The sequence below is a fragment of the Phaenicophaeus curvirostris genome, chromosome 27 (genome assembly GCF_032191515.1).
Source record: "Phaenicophaeus curvirostris isolate KB17595 chromosome 27, BPBGC_Pcur_1.0, whole genome shotgun sequence".
Classification (NCBI taxonomy): domain Eukaryota; kingdom Metazoa; phylum Chordata; class Aves; order Cuculiformes; family Cuculidae; genus Phaenicophaeus; species Phaenicophaeus curvirostris.
In genome coordinates, this window is record NC_091418.1 from 4,988,084 (window position 1) to 5,004,518 (window position 16,435).

Below are 16,435 nucleotides of genomic sequence, written 5' to 3' on the forward strand. Positions count from 1 at the left end.
CTGCCATGGGAGAGAATTGCTATAACAAACATTGGCTTTGCAGCAGTAAAACTTGATTGTGCTCCAGTAGATGCATGGAGAGCTCATTACTTCTGAATTAGGCTTGTATTTTTGCCTTAACCCTTAGCATGCTCTTGACAAGTGAACCTGCATGTGATGTCCAGGTTCCCTTTATCTAGCCACGGCTTCAGGAATGGTTCCCTTCCCTGTCATGCAGACTTCTGCTCCTTTTTTCCTTCCACTCAGAAAAGTTAGAGCTCTGTGCTTTCCTCTTGTGGCTCTCTAATGGATAAGCCTAGTACAAATCATCAAATCTGTCTCGACAGGAAAGATGAACAGGTCAGTATCTCCTAATGGGGTTTGATCTGCATTTGTCTTCTTTATATGTGAAAATACAGAATCACTTTGATTAGTTCCCTGATTTCAATGATGTATGTGCTGAAGTGTTTTGCTGCATTAGTGGCCGGTCATGTTGCCGCGTTGGCTGGGGAGTCACTCTGCTGGGTCACTTACAATCATCTGGGAGATAGTTCTGCAGTAAAAATCATTAGCCTCTGGGTCACGACCTGCCTTCAAAGTTAAGGGAAACCTTTACTTGTTCCCAACACAGAGCTTTTGAAAACCAGTCACGCTAAAGGGAGAAACTTTTCAGTGCCTGACGAACCACAATGCGCAAGCAACCCATAGAGTACTGGAGTATTTGGGTATTTTACTTACAAGTGGATGTGTCTGGAGAAGTCTTAATTTGCTGCCTGCTGGCTAATTTATCTCATTCTTTGCATTTCTGTTTTATTTACTTTCACCGCTCTGTCAGCTGGCTAGAATTGCAGACAGCAAAGATCATGTCTTTCCAGTGAATGATGGTTTTGAAGCCCTACAGGGGATCATAGACTCTGTAAGTATTTTTAACGTGTTTGCATGTGTGCATGTTAGTCTGTGCTAGCACAGTTTAGTTTCTCTGTGTTCACAAGGACCTGCTGGCTGCTAATAAATCACATAAACGTTTGGTCCAAAGAAATTGCCCTTTGTACTAGTATCGCAACATCAAGACAGAGTTTATCGCCAGGTCCTGACAAATGGACTGGAGGTTTTTTCCCCTCTGGACCTAGGTTTTCTCCTCCAGATTTATCAGCTCTGGTGTTTGCTTTAGGGGCTGGGTGCAGTGTATAAGAGTTGGCCCGTTCCCAAGCGGCTCGTGATTCAGCTGAGAGAGGGCGTGCCATGAATTGATTCTTCTCCCATGGCTTGTGTACATGTCATGCAAATAGCTCCATGTTCTTTACTGGCAAATAAGGGAGCTTGATGATGCATCCCTATTTCTAGCTCTAAAACTGAGCAGCCTAATACCATCTCACCCAGGACCTTCCCTTGACTGAGCAGGAAAGGCAGAATATGAGAGGATGTGTGTCATTTTCATTCTAAGAGTAAAATGTGCCAAGCATTCACTAGGAAACAGTATGTTTTCAGGTAGCTTTCAGTATTTTTCTGTTTCTTTTGCTCAGTCCTACCCCATGATGGTTCTAATTAGATTGCTTACCATGGCTACAAAGAAGGATGGGAAATCCTGTTAAGGACACATTTTATTCATTTTGGTATAGGCATTTTAGCTGATAAAACACAGATGAAATGTACAACTGGAAGCTAGGGAGGGTGGGTTCACTGGAGGGGCTCGGATTTCTGTGTTTACAGTGGTTACACACTGTTTTGACCATGCAGTAACAAGCAAAACTATTCCCTCAGTGCAGGCTCAATTTTCCCTAGTCTCTGGCATGTGGATGGAATACAATCCCTGTGTAGGGCTACCACCTCAGTTCTCTTGGACAATCAGGTGTTGTGTGTCATTGAAGAAAGCAATAAAACAACAAAAAAATGCCTAGCTCGCTTCCTAGCCCTGCATTCCCTTTGCAGCTGATTTTAATGAATTCCAGGAGCACTTCTGACTCCCTTTCCAGTCACACTTAACAGACTGGGAAGACTTCAGCCCACAGGAACCCAGTAAAGCACTGCTTCAGTCGACTGGTGCAGGATTTACCACCAGCCTTGGAAAGGAGGGTCACAAGGTAGTGGAATTGTAGAGTAAGGAATCTGTGACCCCATCACTTGCATTTGGGTGTAGCGATTGCAATAAGTTGGATAGAAAGGTTGTAAAAGGAATGGCAAGAAGGTCATTAATCACTCTGTACAAAGAAACTGTAAATTTCTGTCCTAGCTGGAAAATAAGCTCCCTCATTCCTTCTTTTCTCACCCACCGCCAGCAGTACAGCATTCAGTTCTGGTGTCCTCAGTACAGGAAAGACCATCTTTGGAGTGGGTCCAGAGGAGGCCACAAAGATGATCTGAGGGCTGGAGCACCTCCAGTACAAGGACAGGCTGAGAGAGTTGGGGTTGTTCAGCCGGGAGAAGAGAAGGCTGTGGGGAGACCTTAGAGCGGCTTCCAGTATGGAAATTGGCTCCAGGAAAGCTGGGGAGGGGCTCTGGATCAGTGAGTGCAGGGGTAGGATGAGAAGGAATGGTTTTCAAATGAAAGAAGGGAGGTCCTTTCCAACTCAAACCATTCCATGATTCTGATTCTTTTCTTGTCCTTGCAAAGTGCCTCTGTCTTGGAGGAAAAAAAAAATGAACAAAACATTTGTGTTCGTAGGAAAGTGTTTTAATGTTGAAAGAGCCATGAGATTTGGATGCTTCTTTCAATTTCTGTGTAAGAGTTGGCACAGCATCGATGCTCAGCCATGTGTAGAGGGGATTGGATAGGCTGCTGACTGGGATGGGAAGGGAAGGAAAATGAAATTATGAGCCTGGGGGACATTAGTGTTTGAAATCATTCTAGAGATGTGAAGACCTGGCTTTGTTCTGGTCTGCAGTGATTTGGTGTGAACTGCCTTGTGCTCCTGCTGATGCAGCCTGACTCTTCTCCCCTTGCCCTGAGGAGCAGATCTTTTTTGACCCGTTGTGCATGCAGATGTGGTGGACTTAGAAGTCCCTCTGGAATGAGGAAGAGGGTGGGAGCTGGGAGAGGTGGAGCCTGAGGCTGGCCTCCTCTGAGCCTCTACATCTGCTGGGCAAAGATGTTCAGGGTGATGGGCGTGCAGATGTTTCTGTACGCTCACCCTTCCTTTTTTTGTGGGAGCCAAGAGCGAACAGGGAGATCTGCTTGGTGCTTTCTAAGGAGGACTGTCTCCCACTGAGCACCACCAAGCTCTTCAGGCTCTGCCCTGGAGGCTGTGCTTAAATGAGCTGAAAATATAGTCCTGCCTGGAGGCAATGCTTAAAAACATAATTCTTAATGTGGGAATAGCCAGTGTACTGTAGTTTTTGGTCTTTTCTCTCCTGTGAGTTCCAATGTAACTATTTTATGAAGCAAACCAATTGCATTTTCTCCCTCAGCATGAAAAAGCCCCTGCTAAAATTCAATTTCCTCCATGTTCAGTGGGGAATCTCAGTTTGTTAGGAGGGAAGAATTTGGCAGAGAAGCAGACATCTGATTGCTGTAACCTGGGAAACAAATGGAAGGAACTGAAGTAATTTATTAGTTTTTATTTTGCTGAAAAAAAAAAAAATCTGCAGATCATAACCTGCGAGTTTAAAGCAAATGGATCAAGGGTTAGAAGGAAAGCCTGAAGCCGCATCTACTGCTTGGTAGGAGTGTAGGAAGCAATGGAACATGAAGCAACATGAAACTCAGGGTGGGATCCTGTCCTTGCTTTGCTTTGAGCCTTAGCAGAAAATGACTGAAAGAGTGGTCGCTTGGAACAGGAATGCTCCCTGACCCCTGCTGCGTGTTAAACAGCGACACCAGCTCAGAGCTCATCTCAGAGACAGAATCATGGGTCTGCTAGAAAGGATTCCGAGTGAGCTGCAGGACACCTCATGAAGCAGTTGTGAAGTGTAAGCAATGAATTAACTAGTTTCTGGGACTGTCTGCTATCTGTAAATGATACAAATGATTCATCCGTTTAAGTTTAATTTTCTGTGTGCTCCTTTCAGATCCTCGTGCAGTAGTGTCCACCTGCCCTCAGTATTTTTCAGGCGTTGCCTCAGCTCTTAGAATTGATATGACTATTCAGTGTTCCCGAATTTGGTGAAATAAATGTGTAAGAAATATGCAGCTGCTGTGAAGGCATCTGTGTGCACGTGTGTAGGCCAGAATGCTGAACAAATGCTTCCAGCAGCTGCAGAATTTCACTCCCCTTCTTCCCTTTGTTTGTAAAAGGTCCCAGGGGACCCGCAGAGCCCCGCCTGCTTCTTGACTTTGTCCATTATCTGGCAGGAGGAGAAATTGGTCACAGGCGGCGCTGGATTCAGTTCTGTCCTGGTAGTGATAACTGTGACAAAGAAAGTCATGCTTCCACTAGGATGAGTTGCGTTTTTTATTTGGTATGTCAACAAACATTGACAAGAGATCCACCCAGGAGCCTGCGTGAAGCTGGAGCGTAATGGGAGCCCCACAGCGTACAACACGAGCCCGGCTTGGGGACCTGAGCTGGGTCATCCCGATGTACTGCTGCAGACTATGGGCTGCATCCTCACCAGTGGCAAGCACGCGCTTCAAATACCTTTCTGCATGGATGCCAGGTTGAGCTGCCTTGCAGCATGAGGTTTAACAAGGCCAAAGGCTGGGTCCTGCCCTTGGGGCACAACAACCCTGAGCAGCTCCAGACTAGGAGAAGTCTGGCTGGAAACTGCCTGGAGGAGAAGGACCTGGGGGTGTTGGTTGAACAGGAGCCAGCAGGGGCCCAGGGGGCCAAGAAGGCCAATGGCATCTTGGCTTGGATCAGACCCGGCGTGGCCAGCAGGGCCAGGGAGGTTCTTCTCCCTCTGGACTCGGCCCTGGGGAGACCGCTCCTCGAATCCTGGGGTCAGTTCTGGGCCCCTCACCACAAGAAGGATGTTGAGGCTCTGGAGCGAGTCCAGAGAAGAGCAACGAAGCTGGTGAGGGGGCTGGAGAACAAGGATTGCGAGGAGCGTCTGAGAGAGCTGGGGGTGTTTAGCCTGGAGAAGAGGAGGCTGAGGGGAGACCTCATTGCTCTCTGCAACTCCCTGAGAGGAGGTTGTGGAGAGGAGGGAGCTGGGCTCTCCTCCCAAGGGACAGGGGACAGGACAAGAGGGAATGGCCTCAAGCTCCACCAGGGGAGGGTCAGGCTGGACATTAGGAAAAAGCATTTCATGGAAAGTGTCATTGGTCCCTGGCAGAGGCTGCCCAGGGAGGGGGTTGAGTCCCCTTCCCTGGAGGGGTTTAAGGGGCGAGTGGATGAGGTGCTGAGGGACATGGGTTAGTGATTGATGGGAATGGTTGGACTCGATGATCCGGTGGGTCTTCTCCAACCTGGTGATTCTGTGATTCCTCACCAAGTAAGCCACAACTGTTGTAGTTCTCCCTGTGAGAATGGGGATGAGGAGTCAGTTCTCCCAGGTCTGCAGTTGGAGCGGTTCTAGGCACTCAGCTGGGAGATTGCATCACCGCTCTTGCATGTTATTTTACTTTCCTGGGAAGCCAGACCGCAACACACCTACAGCCCGCACAGGCTGTGCAGTCCTCAGGACATACAAAACCAGACAATTTGATGAAATCTTCTGCACTGAAGAAGTTGGAGCCCTTTTTGAATTTGAGTAAGAGACACAAAGGAATTCTTTTGCAATAGTTAATGCTGCTCGATTTTCACTTTAAATTAGGGTGGATGCTTGAAGCATTAGAGACTTATTATTATTTTAAATCAAAATAAATACTGCAGTTGGCACTGCAAAAAGCCATTAAGGACTGATTTTTATAGTCACATAAACGGGTTGGATTGAACTGGCTCTGCATCATCTAATTGAGGCACCTGCTATTCCACCTCCCTCCCCCCATCTGAGCTGTTGCAGAGTGTTTGCAAATGACTGAATAGAAGCCAAGAAGTTAAACCTTAATTATGTGAGCTTTTACTTAATTTTTTTTTTAATGTTGATTGTATTTTTCATGCATTTGTTCTCTAACATGTTTGCCCACTTCATGGCTGCAAAGCAACAAGGCAAAGACATATATGAAAAATGCTTGGGGATGCTGAGGGAGAGAGGAATAGCATCTAGGGGGGAGAAAATTCTCTTCTTAAAAGAGACATTTTTCAGTGGGGAGAAAAAACACATGGAAAACCATCAGCTGAACCTGGTATGAGTAAGAGGCAGGTAGTAGAGGACTGACAGGAGATGGATGAATGGATGGATGGTTACAGTTGGATATTTTGGAACAGTCTTCTCACAGTCCTCTTTATTCCTCATATATTTTTGTTATTCTGCCTTTCAAATTCTCCTAGTACTTTTCAGTCCTGTTCTCAACTGTTGACTTTCTCTTTTTTTTCTACTTGACAGTTCCTGTATAACCTTGTTCCTGCAAATCTTCTTTCTCCTCACTTGTCAGGCTGCCAGCAGCTCAGACGGTCCTGGTTCCTTCAGCCCCTTGGTACTCTCCCAGTCTCTTACCAGCCCTGCTTCTGAGTAATTCAAACTTTCATTTAAAAGTTTTAAGAGATAAATCATGGCTCTGTCTGTACCTTTTGCAGTTATGATTTGAGGCAAAGAGCCATGATAGTGAAGAAGAAATGGATTATCTTTTTCTTAGAGAATTTATTGTGTTGCTTGCTGTCCTTTCCTTACAGATGTTTCAATTTAAAGTTGGGAAAATAATTTTTATGTTGGATTTGAGTCACGATGCTTGGCTGACATTTACTTGCCTCTTGGAGCTGACCTAAATTCTGATCAGTATTGCCTCGTCCAGGGGCTGCTCAGCCCAGCTCTGAACACCCAACCCCTCGATCGCTGCTGCCGTTCTCACGGGGGCTTATGGACCCCGTTGCAAGTTTGCTGACTGTGTGCAGTGAAGAATTTGAGTTGGTCCTCAGAGCAGGGGAAAGGCTGCAAATAACAGCTTGAGCAATGTTAGTACCCTATGGGAATAAACAGTATCCAACTCCAGCACGCTCCTCGTGCCTTGCAAGCGGTCTGCCAAGCCTGATGCCGAAGTGTTTGTGTCAATCACGGGCTGCACGTAAAGTGGTTATGAAGACATGCTGCTTAATTTACGTTTGGCTTAAGTACAGAACAATTGTCCATACATCTTGAAATGAAATCACAGCACAACTTTGAGGATGCGCTTGGGGGACACGCTTATGGATGACATTTAAGACTTTAGGAAGTTTAATCCCCGTGCTGAGGCTTGAGAAGTGGCTACGTAGATGTTCCTTGAATGTTTTAATGCAAAGGTAAACAGCTTAGCTTAAACTTGTGGTGTTTTATTTGGAGTTTTGGGCTCCAGAATAATTCTGGGAGGGAGGTGGTACTGCAGAGGATGGGCAATGATGTTGCCTTGCCAACCCTCCAGCGCGTGCCTTAGCGACAGATCACAGTCTGCTTAATAACTTGTACAACAGGCAAAAGCAAGCGTGTGCTGAGAGCCTGGAGAGCATTGGCATTCCTTGCCTTCCTCCATAGCAATAGCTTGGAAGAGCAATGACACCTGCGTGGTTGGTTTGAAGGGAAAAGCTAAGATGGCATAATTGGGACAGGAATACGAAGTGCAGCGTTGAGTTAAGCAGATGTGTGAGAACAAGCATACTCTCTTGCTTTCGGATTTGTGTTTCTATGGAAACAAGTCGGCGATGCTTCATGATGCTCTTTCTGTCTTTTAGATTTTGAAGAAATCCTGTATAGAAATTCTGGCAGCAGAGCCTTCCAGTATATGTGCAGGGGGTAAGTGTAAGCTGACGTTGCTCACGTTGCCTAAAAGACATCTTTCTGTCCATCTCTGATTGCTGGAGAGTGCAAAAGGAACTAATAAACTGGAGATTTGCTTCTTTGGTGAATCTCATTTTCATCTTAGAGTACCTTGCACATTCCCCATTTCTGCCAGATGATATCAAATGGGATTTTCTTACAGAAAAGGCTTGAATTTGACAGGTTTGCCTGCTTTTCAGTCAAACCACTCTGTCTTAGTCAGACTGTGCCAAACTTGACGTAGATGTGCTGCAAAATTACAAACCGTATCAGGAAATAGGACTTTGTGATTCAGCTTAGAGTTTTGCAAATATATTGACTCTGAGGGAATTGCTTCTTAAGAAAGTACAAGCAAGTCAAATGACGCTTCGATCTAAAGGCTACTAATATTCTTTGAACACACCAAAGGAATTTAGGGTTGATAAAGTGACTGAGAGGCCTGGAATTTAAACATCGTTCAGCTGACCTGTCAGTCAGTTGTACTGCTCTTTCTTTCCCTGCTTGTTTGAATATGATTGTACTGTGTGCACTGTGGTTTTAAGGTCCTGGCAAGCATTTCTGCATTCAACAGAATCCAGCTTTTTTTGAAGAAAGCTTGAGAACCATCTGAGCTTCCTCCACCTCCTTCCTGTGAATTCTTAGCATGTTATGAAGTGTATCCTAGCTGTTTGTTGAATGTGTAGCAGCTCATTAAGTAGAGAGGTTGGGAACAAAGCTGAGGTTTGTAGAGAAGGATGAGTCCCTTTACACCTTTGTCTTGCTTAAGTCAGTAGCACAAATAAGAAAGCCAACTGTCATTAATACATGATTAAGCAACTGCTTTAATCATCCTTCCTGCATCTCCTGTCCCTGGAGCAACTGCCTGTACACCTAAATGTTACATAGGAGTCAGATTTTCCGAGCAGATGCAGGACACTGAGCCAAGTGCCCAATTAGTACCAAGCATCAGCTTTGCATTCCATGCAGGCCCTTACAGTCGTTCTGTGTTTTGAAGCCAGGATGGCATGATCGACACAAATTCTAGGACTTAGTCACCTATTTCTTGTTTTGGATGACCATTTAAATAGTTCCTTTGCTACAAAAAGAACTTTGCTACAAACCAGCTCCATAACCAGCTCTGTCAACCTTAGCATGGAGCTTGTCATGATGACAGAGCAGTGATGGTCCATAAATGCTTGGGAAAGGAAATCAAATTATATGAACATTCAGACCCTCTGTCTAATTTTTTAAAAATAGATTCATATAATTATACAAGTGTTAGACAATTAATGCTTATGTGATGTTGTGAGCCAGAAGTTGAGTTATAACTGTCATTTATGAGCATTTTTAATGCTTTCTAGTATGCCTGTCAGTTGCTTATAGAATCATAGAATCATTAGCTTGGAAAAGACCTTAGAGATCATTGACTCCAACCATCCCTGTCCACTACTAAATCATGTCCCAAAGCACCTCATCTACTGCCTTTAAAATCCCTCCAGGGTTGGGGACTCCACCACCTCCCTGGGCAGCTGTTCCAGCGCCTCAGAACCTTTTCAGTGAAGAAATTTTTTCTAATGCCCAATCTAAGCTTCCCCTGATGCAGCTTGAGGCCTTTCCCTCTTGTCCTGTCAATCACCTGGGAGAGGAGACCAGCACCCACCTCTCTACAACCTCCTTTCAGACAGTCGTAGAGAGCAATGAGGTCTCCCCTCAGCCTCCTCCAGGCTAAACAGCCCCAGGTCCTTCAGCTGCTCCTCATAATCCTTGTTTTCCAGCCCCCTCACCAGTTTTGTTGCTCTTCTCTGGATGTGACTCAATGACTTTCTTAGAGTGAGGGGCCTGAAAGTGAACACGGCATTCAAGGTGCAGCCTCACCAGTGCAGAGCACAGGGAGAGGATCTCTTGGTTCTGCTGGCCACACCATTTCTGGTACATCTCTTATATATCTTATCACTCCCATTCATTGTGTCTCAATGAGAATGTGGGAGTAATGGACAGCTGCATCCAGCAGAGCCGGCTGAGAGGAAACATAGAGGAGTTTTATGTGAACCGTTCACACTGGAATTTGGCCAGTACTTCACAAGAAGAGCAATGTTAACCTTCTAAAATGCCAACAATTATTTAGATGCTCAGTTCAAGGCCTCATCTTTGGGTTTGAGGTCCATTGCTCTCAAAATGTGGACAATTCCATCACTTAGTACTTTGAGACTAATGAAAGTACATAATGAATATGGAAGTGTCTTTCTGACATAAACGTTTGCTGGTGTAACTCCGATACCTCGTGTTCCCTTGTTTCACATCCTTCAAGAGTTGTGATGATCTTTGCTTTTTTTTGGAAGGAGAGAACACGAGGTCTCAGTGTTACCTGAGGCTACCCTTGCACTGCAGACTGGTCCCAGGCCCTTGTGGAGTGACTCTTAGCCTCAACACATCAGTCTGAAATGCCAGTTTCTGGATTATTTGGTTTTGCATCAGTAGAGACATGCAGGGTGCGTACTGTACCTGCTCATTGCAGTCTCAGGCAGATCCAGAATCCCCGTGGTTAATCTGGCATCACTGATATGCTGTTCGCTGACTGCATTTGAACTCTTGTTCCCCAGCATTTGAGGCTTCTGTGATTTTTCTTAAGTATTCCTCAGCCCCCGCACTCCAGAACAGAGCTCTTTTCCTCCTGTTCTTCCCAAATGCTCTTGGATGACACAGAATGGCCCTGCGAGGCAGCTTCCCTGGCTAGATGTGATGGGATGATTTGCAGCTTGGCTGTAAATGAGAGGGACCTGGAAGAGAGCCCAGATTCCAGAGTAAATCTGCTTTTTTTTTTTTTGACAAGTACAGTGTGCGAGTCCTTAACGGAGATGAAAGAAGATGGAGACTGTAAAGTGCAAAGAGAAAGATATGAATCTGCAAAAACTAGGTTTCTTGTTGCTCCTGGGAATTTTAAAAGCAGGGTGGTGCTTCTGATGCACTGTGATTACTCCTGTATTGTCTTAGGCAGTGAAATATCTTGTGTTCAAACCACATTCACCAGCCAAACATCAGTGGGGATTATCTGAGCGTTCTCCTAGATAGGAACAGGAATTGAGGGGGCTGTTTCTGTGAAGTTTGAGGCCCTACGCCTGCTGCCAGAGATTTTCTGGGACTACAGCCCTGTTTCAGAATCTGAAAGTCTGAAAATGAAGCTTTCCTCACAAGGCAGTCTTAACACTGGCAGCAGGACGTTTGTAAGACTTTCCCAGCACTAGGTTGAAGTAGCTGGAATAACAAGGGAGAGCAGAGAGTGGTCCAAAAGACTTGTGAGGATATGATCTCATTCCAAACAAGACTGCTCCGTTCAGTATTCTGGTGTAGGTGACTGTCCTTGATGCCTTCTGCTTGCACCACAACTTGCAGTGACCTTGTAAAGTTGATCTGGAAGAACAGAAAAGAGAAAGACCTGGGGAAATACCCACAGACTCGGAGATCACGGTCTTTGCGAAGAGACTCGAAAGCTGATGGGTTGATGAAATCCCCTGTCATTGCATGGGAAATGAGTCCCACCAAGGACCATTCATGGTCCTTGGTGGGACTCATTTCCCATGCAATGACAGGGGGCATGACAAAAGTCATGGCAACCGATAAAATTTTGCAGTTACCTAGGAAAGCAGCACTCAAACTTCTCCAAGTCATTTGTCATTGCAAGATTTTTTTTCTTTCCATGGAGTAGTACTTTTGGGTTTCTTCACTCAAAACTTTCTGCAGTTTGAAATGGCAACCTGGGAAGGGAAAAGCCCAGTGTCTCTAAAGCTTCATATTTTCACTGCTGGTCATACATTTCTGTCATGTATTGTTTCACTTTCCTAAAAGCTCAAGTTGCAATTGGGTAGGGAGAAGAGGAAGTTCTATTTTAAACAATTTTTAAACTTAAAAATTGTTAATCTGCAAATTTTAGTGCAGATCTCAAGCAGAAACTTCGGACCTATGTGTCTTGTCTAAATGACTGTTTTTCACCTCACTACGTGTCAATAATCTGCTGTTTCTTTTGCTACAGAGTCGTTTCAGGTTGTCGTGAGAGGAAATGGATTCCGACATGCCCGTAATGTGGACAGAGTTCTCTGCAGTTTCAGGATCAACGACACGGTTACTCTCAGTAAGCTGGTTTGATGTTTTTTGTCTGACTCTGCACTGGCAGGAATTTTCTTGCAAAACATTTTAGTTCTTCAAATATGTTGACTGTAAAGGTAAAAATTATGGGATGAGGAGCTATTAATTGACAGAAAGCAGACGATTTAATTTTTTTTAGAGGAAAATTTCTGGTGGCATCGTACGCCGATGTTCAGCAGAACTGAAGTAAGAGAAGCAAATCAAATCTTGAGTGCATGGTCTTTTTGTGAAGTGTAGTGAGACATTTAGCTGGAAGAATTAATGATCCTATAATGATCATTTTGGAGGTGGTTCTGACCCTTCTGAGTCTTACATGTGGAAGTCTAATGACTCAGTGCTTGACTTCACTTGTGCTTTTAGAATCTGCATAATTTGCTCTTTGGAGCAAGGGAGCAGTTTTCTGTTTGCCCTGTGAGGGATGTCACTGAGCAGTCTGGGCAGGGGCAGGCAGTGAGTGTTTGTAATTTGTCTGAATGGCTTTCATACTGTTCTGATGGCCTCATCTGTAGTAGGCAGGTTCCAGAACTGCCAGCTCTTGTGTCACAAAGCAGAAAGCTTGGCTGGCTTAATTTTTTAATGTTTGTTCATGTTTGCTTAATTCAGATATATGAGTGTTACAAGCAGAAGCTGGAGGACTACGTGTCTAGGGAGGGAGGAATAGGAAAAGAGAGGAACTTGAGTTAAAGCACAGGGATGGGGAGGATACAGTAAATTAATTGTTTTGGAGGCACCTCCATGCATCCCAGAAATAAGTGGTGGAGGTGTGTGAACAAGTGAGAGGTGGCTTTCAAAAAAGAGCAGGTGAGGCAGCCACAGGTTCATGCTTTTCCTTTTAAGCTCCATAAAATCAGACCCAAACCTGACGTGTGGCCAGAACTCCTTAAACCTGGATCATGGTTGCATTTAGGTGTTGAACAATCACAGAATCACTAGGTTGGAAAAGACCCACCAGATCATTGAGTCCAACCATTCCCATCAATCACTAACCCATGTCCCTCAGCACCTCGTCCACCCGTCCCTTAAACCCCTCCAGGGAAGGGGACTCAACCCCCTCCCTGGGCAGCCTCAGCCACTGCCCAATGACCCTTTCCATGAGATTTTTTTTCCTAATGTCCAGCCTAAACCTCCCCTGGTGGAGCTTGAGGCCATTCCCTCTCGTCCTGTCCCTTGGGAGAAGAGCCCAGCTCCCTCCTCTCCACAACCTCCTCTTAGGGAGTTGCAGAGAGCAATGAGGTCTCCCCTCAGCCTCCTCTTCTCCAGGCTGAACACCCCCAGCTCTCTCAGACGCTCCTCATAAGACCTGCTCTCCAGCCCCTTCCCCAGCTTCGTTGCTCTTCTCTGGACTCGCTCCAGAGCCTCAACATCCTTCTTGTGGTGAGGGCCCAGAACTGACCCCAGGATTCGAGGAGCGGTCTCCCCAGGGCCGAGGCCAGAGGGAGAAGAACCTCCCTGGCCCTGCTGGCCACGCCGTGTCTGATCCAAGCCAAGATGCCCTTGGTCTTCTTGGCCCCCTGGGCCCCTGCTGGCTCCTGTTCAACCAACACCCCCAGGTCCTTCTCCTCTGGGTACGTTTCTAGCCACTATTCTCCTAGTCTGTAAACCAATGTTTGATTTCTCCCCAGAGTTCAGATCCAAAGTTTTGTTTGGATCATACGTGTTATAAATTCTTCTGTAGTTCTCTAGAGCCTGGCAGGAAATATTCCTTTCTCTCTCCACCTGGAAGATTCCAATGGAAATGAAATTGCTGCTCAAATATTTAGAAGTTTTCTTTTCATCAAAAGCCTGAAGCTGTGTGGTGCAAACCCCAAAGCCTTCAGGTTTGGCTGCTAGAAGCTGGTAGTTTGTGGCCTTAATTTGTGTCTGCTATCTTTCTTCAAGAAAACTCTGAATAACCCATATCTTAGATACAATTAGGGTGGGAATTTCTGCTTTGTGGAGGAGCTACTTTAAGTTCAAGAGAAATGTCAGTGGAAGATTTTTTCAAGCATTTTCATTCTACACTAAGAAATGCTTGGACTTGTATAATGGAAGTCATAGGACTCACAAGACCACCGCCCAGCTTTACAGAAGCCCCTAAAGTTGCAAGATTTAGCAGTGCCCATGAACCCTGCTGTAGCTTGTCCTCGCCTTGTTTTAAGTCCAGAACATCTCTCAGACCAAATATCTCTTTGAGAGATTTGTGCTGTTGATGGTGTCTAAATCAAGACTGATGGAGTGAATTTGTGCAGTGTTTCCATTTTAGGGCCAGCAGGGACGTATTTTCCACCTGTGTGGGTGGGGATAAGAGCTAGGTGTGGTCTTTTCTTGGGGGAAGGACAACATGACTCTCTTTCCTCATATTGCTTTCCATTTCTTCTATAAAATGCCTTCAAGAGCTTTTGAGCATGAGTTCTGAAGGCCTGGAAAATTCGTATCTCTGGCTTAATTTGAACTTGTTGTTAGGAACCTTGAAATAAGTCTGTATCTTGAAGAGAGAAAGCGTTGGATGCTGGATGTGAAATGAGTAAATACTGTTCTACAGACAGGGGAACTGACGTACAGTGCTGAAGGTAGCTGTTCCAAGTGAGCTCATCGCAGACAAGCACACAGATGTCCTGCCACCCAGCCTAGTACTCCTCCCACGGGTTTATGGAGCCTCTTCAGAAGCTAGAGATTTGGTGCAGGTCTCCTTTCTCTCCTGCCTGTTCTTCTTTCAGTTCTGCCTCCCTATCCATCCAGGAACTGCTCCTCTTAGGGCCATCGCTGCATTCTTAACCTGGGACAGGACTCTGAGCCTGAATGGAAGGTAAAAGTAGATCCTGTCAGCTGTGTGAGGGAATTAATATTAATACGATCCTTCCTTTTGCTCCCATGTAAAGTCTTTTCGGCACTGGATTTTCTGTTCCACTTTTTCTTTCAAAGAAGACTACTCGCTCACTAATTGTGAGGTTACCTCTGTTACCTGAGGCTATGCTAGTTGTGAGCTGCCATGGTATCCTCATTGCATCTTCAGATCAGCTTCCTCAGAGCTGGCTGGCGCAAGGCATTCACTCCTAGAAACATCTAAAGTCCCCACAGAGCTAAGAATGTCATCCATCAGCTTTCCACTCTTCAGCATGTCCTGTCTATGGAGACACAAAACCAGCCAGTGTTGTCAGTGGGAGGTGGGGCCACATCTTGAATACTGTGTTCAGGTTTGGGCCCCTCACTATAAGAAAGATGTTGAGGTCCTGGAGCACGTCCAGAGAAGAGCAGCGAAACTGGTGGAGAGGCTGGAGAACAAATCATACGAGGAGCGGCTGAGGGATCTGGGGCTGTTCAGCCTGGAGAAGAGGAGGTTGAGGGGAGACCTTGTTGCTCTCTACAACTACCTTGTTGTAGAGAGATGGGTGCTGGTCTCTTCTCCCAAGCGACAGGTGATAGGACAAGAGGGAATGGCCTCAAGCTGTGTCAGGGGAAGTTCAGATTGGACATTAAGAAAAATTTCTTCACAGAAAGGGTTCTCAGGCACAGGAATGGCTGCCCAGGGAGGTGGTGGCGTCCCCATCCCTGGAGGGATTTAAAAGACAGGCAGATTAAATGATTGGGGACATGATTTAGTAGTGGACACGGGTGGTTGGAGCTGATGATCTCAAAGGATTTTTCCAACCTAATGATTCTATGGTTCTATGACTCTATGAACTGTTTGCAAGGGTCACCTCACTCCCAAACACTGTGACCTGGTGTTGGCTGGGTGTGAGTAGGAAGACTCCTTCCTCTCTTATTGTGTGCTGATTATTTTATTATGGTCTCTGTCATCATAATTTCATAGTAACTTTCAGGAAAGATCAGTTTGTCTTAGTGCAGCCCATGGGCTTTTCTTTTTTTGAAGCTGTTTTCCTGTGTCCACAAAATGACTGTGGAAAATGAGGATGAGGGCCAAATATGTTCCCCACTTTCTGCCCTGATGCATTTCTTGTGTTGTGAATCAATGCAGAGGCGAAAAGTGAGCTCATTCTCCTTGGCAGCGCACCAAGACTTCTCGGTTTGCTTTGCACAGCACTAGGTTTGATGCAGCAACCTGGAAGCAAGGGGCCATAAACTCAGTTTCTGAGTTCAACCCATTCCCTGGTTGAGGGAAACCAACATTTGCTCATCAATGTTCTCAAACCCAAGAATCTCCTGGTGAGAACTGGCACAACACTGTTAAGGTTAAGTTGGTTTGTGCAAGAATATATCCCAGTGTTTGGCTTTCCTGGAGCCTGCAGCTCCAGCCTGTGTTCTCAGCGTGCCTTGTGGCGCTTGGCTGCAAAAAACTTAACATCAGAGTTCATCAAAAGAGTATTTTATGGAAACCTTATGGACGTTGGATAGCTCAGCTGTTTTTGTTTGCTTGAAACCTCTCAGCCCCTGATTGTGTCAGGGAGGGAGGTATTTTTAAAGATAACACTAAGCCAACAGTTCCTGAAACCTTAAATTATCCCAGATGAGATGGAGAGCAGTACAGCTAGGACTTGCTGAGGTTAAGGGCATGAGCTAACAGATTTTTATTGGGATTATTGGCAGACAAAAGTGCCAGGTAAAGAGAGCATCGGCTCATAATGTTCATAGCTGT

The 16,435-nt window shown here is 45.5% G+C and overlaps 1 protein-coding gene across 2 annotated transcripts in view; it reads left to right on the plus strand.

The window, feature by feature from the left end:
• The window catches only part of ANTXR1 (ANTXR cell adhesion molecule 1), a 108,127-nt gene that overhangs the window by 18,817 nt on the left and 72,875 nt on the right, over positions 1 to 16,435 (plus strand). Inside the window, exons 8-10 of one of the 2 annotated variants that reach the window (XM_069877730.1) lie at positions 815 to 895; positions 7,659 to 7,719; positions 11,750 to 11,848. In XM_069877730.1, coding sequence (XP_069733831.1) covers positions 815 to 895; positions 7,659 to 7,719; positions 11,750 to 11,848 — 241 coding nt within the window. The remainder of the gene's footprint in view (positions 1 to 814; positions 896 to 7,658; positions 7,720 to 11,749; positions 11,849 to 16,435) is intronic. The other variant, XM_069877731.1, reaches the window with a different exon arrangement.